The 4074-nt window shown below is 40.3% G+C and overlaps 1 protein-coding gene and 1 pseudogene across 2 annotated transcripts; both read right to left on the bottom strand.

The window, feature by feature from the left end:
- Positions 1-65: 65 nt before the first annotated feature.
- TEOVI_000071400 (Trypanosomal VSG domain containing protein, putative) lies at positions 66-716 on the bottom strand (the record flags this gene model as incomplete). The annotated part of the gene is made up of 1 exon (XM_067224075.1): positions 66-716. The coding sequence occupies one exon, from the start codon at positions 714-716 to the stop codon at positions 66-68; it is 651 nt and encodes a 216-aa protein (XP_067080176.1).
- An 893-nt stretch (positions 717-1609) lies between these two features.
- TEOVI_000071300:pseudogene lies at positions 1610-2209 on the bottom strand (annotated as a pseudogene). Its single transcript is given in 3 exon segments — positions 1610-1642; positions 1645-2070; positions 2072-2209. Coding segments are annotated over 3 exon segments (597 nt in total).
- Positions 2210-4074: the final 1865 nt, after the last annotated feature.

Raw genomic sequence — 4074 nt, 5'->3', positions numbered from 1 at the left:
TCTTTCTTGGCCTCTCCACCTGTTGTTGTATCTCCTGCTCCTGCTTGTTTTTCCTGTTCTGCAACTTATGCTTCAGTTGGAATGCATGGGCCGTCATCCTCCTTTTTTCCTTTCCATGCGCATTTAGCTCCTAAGCATGCCGTTTTGGACTTGTGTGTCTCACATTTGTTTTTGATGTCTATTTTTTTCTTTTGTGCTTGTGTAGTGTGTGACTGGCTTAAAGTCGCTGCAAGCACTCTGCTTCGCTGTACCGCCGCGGTTGCCGCTGCCTTCATAGTCTTCAATTGTGCGTTGACCTGGGCGGCTTTTGCTGCGGTGTCGCGTAGGCTGTCCATAATTTGCGCGGCTGCCACGAACTTCGCCACCCATGTCTTCGTCTCGAACTGTGTTTTGTCCGCCGTCATCAGTGCGGTGAACTTGACGCATATCCCATGCCCTTTGCTTCCGTTGCACCCGGTGCCGGAATAATGGCCTAAATAACCATCGTTGCCGTCAATATGTATTACGCTCCGAAGATGTGCTATTTCTGACTGGATCTCGGCTGCAGTTAACGTGGTTGTTGGCGGTGTGCCGCATGACTTGGCTAATTTTTGCAGGTCTGCTGCGTCCGGGCCCGAGGCGCCGCTGTACCAGTTGCCGGTCGGCTTCGCTTTCTCAGTGCATTCGTGGTTGTCCGCTGCGTTAGAGTTATCCGGTTCGCAAATGCAAGCTAGCATCGCTGCGGCAGTTACTGCTCCGGCCGCACTTGCGTCTGTTTTGCAGACCTGGTCCCTGGCCGTGGATCCTATCTCTTGTCCGAACGGGTCGTCTTTTGTTACAGTGCCTGCTTCCGTCGTTTTGCCGCCGAATAAAGCTTCCGCCAGCGTCGTCGGCGGGTTCGTCAATGCGTATGTTTTTTGCTCATCCGTCAGTCTCGGATACTGGTTTTTGATGGTCCAAGCGTTCTCGGCGATCGCTGTTAGGGCGACTGCCGCTATCTCTTTTGCTTCGCTAGTTAACGGCGCCGCAAGTATTTCTTTTACCCTGTTGTCTTTGTTGCCTTTTTTGAATGCTGTTTCCACTTCTTTCCAGTCTGGCCAGTAGTGGTCTTCGCAGACGTTTTTAAGTGAAGCTCCGTTAGCATCGTCGTGGACGGTTGTACGGTCTGCCTCTTTGTAAAATTTCTTCTGCCATGTTTCTGGCGCAACTGTGAAGTTCAGCTCTTGAATGTATTTGTAGTCATCTTCGGCTAGCGTGTCTATCTGCGGAATATCAAGTTTTCGCCCCCCCCCATTGTGAAAAAACTGCACAAGGTGGCGTGTTCCTGCCGGTTGCCGCCGTCCGGTATATTAACCCCACTGATGCGTTGAGCTAGAACAAAAACTACTAGTGTCAATGCCTTTGTTAATGCCGCCATTTTTACTGTGTTAAGTTGGTTTTCTTTTTGCGGTCAAGATTTTCAGCTACTTGAACTTCGCTTGCAATTATTAAGGAACTATTTGGGGTTTGATAGCAGTCGTGTTGTTTTGTGTCGGTTTCTGATTTGGGTTGAGGGTTGGTGTTCAGATTTATAAGTTAATAGCTAGCCTCATGCCAGAATGGTGCAATATGATATTTACTGACTAGGTGGTGTAAATGTTGTTGGTTCTTGTTGAATCTTGACATTAACCATATGTATTCCTCCTCTGAAATGTGGTGAAAAACAATAAGTTTAGGATTTTCTCTTACAAATTTGTCGAGGGGCCTTTTCACATGCATTACATAATGACAATTTTGCATATCCACAGTCAGCAAAACATCAAGCTTCATTTTGTGCCTTAATACCTCCCCCACCATAATATCCTCATTCAAGGCAGCATATTCAATATATTTGTCAAAGTTTCGAAAACTCACTCTGTTGGATAATAGTTTGGAAATTTCCGAATAGCCAACTATTTCTTCCACCACATCTCTTGAAATTGTATTTGCATACCCAACAACATACCACGTCAGTTTTCCAATATTCTCGTCAAGCTCACCTAGTGCCCTTCCCATATTTAATTTTTGCCTTGGAAGCAACGTCAGATATTTTAGATACAATGGCACCCTCATAAAAAATATCATCATCTGCTTTCATTATATATGGATTAGTTGGTTTAAATATTTCAAGTGCGAATTTGAACCACAAGTATGTTTTTCTACTCATAGTGAGTTTTACCTCCCAACCATAATTACCCGCATCTCCAATTTTATTATGGGTTATTAGGCTTACATCACAAACAGGTAAAATAATAACATCCTGATTTAACTTTGCCTCTTCTTCAACAACTTCTCTGAACTCACAATTTTTATTTGTGTGAGGTGAAAGAGCATATACTATAAGCAGCTTTCCAGTAAAATTATTTGACTTCCTTTCCACTTCGGAATAACTCCAACACGTTTCTCTCTGTAAATTCTTCCTTCTAAATCTCTCATCATTATCTATTGAAGGTATTGCAGATACAACCAAATAATCTTCATTTTGTCAAATCTTCGTTAAATTTGTTGTCACAAATCTCATATACTCATCCTCAGCAATTTCAAGTAAAAAAGGTTAACTTTCACCAAACAAGTTGTATATCGATAAAGCCAAACTGATATCCATAGTGAAGGATAAACAGCATACAGGTCTATAGATACTTCCTTTACACTTCATAAGGTACTTTTTCTATATTATTATAAAGCTATGAATATCTTATCAAATGGAAAAAACGGAAGGGAGAGAAGTGGAGTACGACTATAAGGTTTCTGGTAAGTAATATCTTCTTCACATATTACCAGTTCTTTGATATTGTTTTGATGTAACTGTTAAAGGGTGATCGCACAGCTTCTGGAGCTTAATTTGAACAACTTCTCTAGAATTTTGCTATAAAAGAGGGCTATAACCTCCTCTAGTTTCGTACAGTATGAGTATTCATCTCATTCGTGCTTTCGCATTTTGGTCTATGCATCGATATTGTAATTACAGTGGCTGAGTTACTGAGGGGTTTTGGTATACTAAGAAAAATACCACTTTCATGGGTCAACTATCCCACCAGCTGCTTCCATTATACCCCAATAACCGTAGACTTATGAGCTACAGTTGTTTCTAATATCATCTCTGCAGAGAAATTATCCGCTTTTAGTAAAATATAGAGCACAATATCCTCCTGTATCATTTTCCTCTGCTCTGCGTTTCTGCGTTGTGTATTCTATCGTTTCTTTCTGCTTTGCCTGCTGTTGCGTGTTCTGGCATTGCGGATAATATAGCAACTTTATTTAACTTTTACTCTGAAGTGCGTCTCCTTTGTCACTGAGCTAACTATTATCTCATTGTGTATAATGATTTCCCTCTTTACATTTGTGTACGAAACCACGCATATGACACATTATTCCCTCTCTCTTTTTTATATTTTTGTGTTTCTTTTGATGATATTTGTCATGGTGTCCCCTTTCTTCTCATACCCACAGGAGCAAAACCTCACTTACTCCCGTTTTACGCTTGTTATTGTTGTGCGTACTTTTGTGTTTCCCTGCAGTTTTGGCTACGCCACTGACTTCATTACGATATTAGTATATACCTACTCACAATACTCTTCTATCATTATCATGATAAATAGCATTACAGCAACTATTATAACATTGATCAATATCCATAAATAAGCAAAAAATATCAAATTAGAATAGACCCCATTATTCATAGCTTGACCCTACTACTTCACGCTCATATGATACCATTATACACAATTTTCTATATTTTTTAGATTTATTTACATTTTTAAAAGTTTAACAAAAGTGCTAAAATATATCAAATTTTAAAAATTTTCAGAAATTTCATAAAATTGAGCAAAAATACTTATAATTCTTAAAATCATTTAATTGCTTTCGAACTCGAAAAAGCAGCAGAAATAAGAGCAAATTTGTTATTTATTAGTGTACTGTAATTCTGGAAGTTGCCTTATATTCAACCACAAACAGATTTTTTGCCCTCTTTCGGTTTCCCTATAGCTTTGGCACATTTCTCTAGGTCCGTATATTGGGCGCAATCATGGTCTTCTGTTGCAGCCGCTTCCTTTGTTCATGCTGTGTTCGTCAGTT

The sequence above is a fragment of the Trypanosoma equiperdum genome (assembly GCF_001457755.1).
Source record: "Trypanosoma equiperdum strain OVI genome assembly, contig: ctg_221, whole genome shotgun sequence".
Classification (NCBI taxonomy): domain Eukaryota; phylum Euglenozoa; class Kinetoplastea; order Trypanosomatida; family Trypanosomatidae; genus Trypanosoma; species Trypanosoma equiperdum.
The sequence above is the reverse complement of the archived record's forward strand: the minus strand, read 5'-3'. Positions and strand labels throughout refer to the sequence as shown.